Raw genomic sequence first — 1,116 nt, forward strand, 5'->3', positions numbered from 1 at the left:
CAACCAGATGGCACCCTGTGTTGTCAGCTTCGGTCATGACATAGAAGAGAAAAGGTTCCACATCGTAATACAGAGTCTTGTGATCCAGGAAGAGTTTTGCCAGCAGACACAAGTTTTGACAGTATATCTGTGAGGAAGAGCATCACAGGCATTATATCTTATAAAAGGTTATTGGAAACAAAGCCAGGGTTTTCCCCGCCATGTTAAGGCTTAGGCGCAGCACCTAAGCCGTTTTTGGGCACCACTTAAGCCGAATGAATGTAACTTAATGACTTTTCCCACATCTAATGATTGTAGATGGTTCCCATTGGACTTCTTTAGCTTTAAGTTTTGTCTTTAAGCTTTTTGAGTGTTATTTATTATTATAAAAGACTGACAGCTAGCTGGCTAATCTTACACGGACAGATCTCCATCTTATTAGGTATGCTAACATTACATTCAGGCACAACAATTGGTTAAAAATGTCCGGAGACACAGGTCGTACTTCAAGCTAAAAAGTTAACACTAGAGAAAATGAACCAGAGTTTCAAATGTAAACACTTCTCCTTAATGCTCAAAGGTTGATAACCAGCTATAGGAGCCAGTGGTAGGGCTGCACGATAATGGCCCAAATGATAATCACAATTATTTTGATCAATATTAAGATCACGATTAATTTTCACGATTATTTGTTGATTTTAACCAAAACAAATTTTATGGTCACATAGACTATTTATAACTGCTTTCAAATCCATATCGTGCTACATCGATCTTATGTTGAAGTTGTATGTTGTACAAACATACAGCTGCAACTCTAGTAGTAGTAAATGAAAATTATCTGAAATAAATAGCCTAGGATTTATATAAAAAAATAAAAATATTTTTTTTTTTTTAAAAAGCATCTCTGAGAAAGCTCCTTCACTTGTTTTCAACAATAACTGATACTCACAGAGTGATGGCTGACTCAGCAGGCTCCGTCTCACACGCTAATATTCTACGAACTGACGTTAGTTGCATTCGATAACTTCTTCTGTATTTTTCGCCCTGGCTGCCACAATAGCAGAGTTACCACCGGAAACACTGGTAAAAACACAGGTTTTCCTCTCATGCTTAACAATATACAGCTGTGTTAATAAC

General features: G+C 37.0%; 1 protein-coding gene across 1 annotated transcript in view; it reads right to left on the reverse strand.

Moving 5' to 3' along the window:
• Nucleotides 1–1,116, reverse strand: part of LOC116702608 (histone acetyltransferase KAT7) — a 61,650-nt gene that overhangs the window by 38,234 nt on the left and 22,300 nt on the right. The window contains exon 11 of the mRNA XM_032536927.1: nt 1–127. This exon is cut by the window's left edge and continues 44 nt beyond it. Coding sequence (XP_032392818.1) covers nt 1–127 — 127 coding nt within the window. The remainder of the gene's footprint in view (nt 128–1,116) is intronic.

Source organism: Etheostoma spectabile, chromosome 15, assembly GCF_008692095.1.
Source record: "Etheostoma spectabile isolate EspeVRDwgs_2016 chromosome 15, UIUC_Espe_1.0, whole genome shotgun sequence".
Taxonomy (NCBI): domain Eukaryota; kingdom Metazoa; phylum Chordata; class Actinopteri; order Perciformes; family Percidae; genus Etheostoma; species Etheostoma spectabile.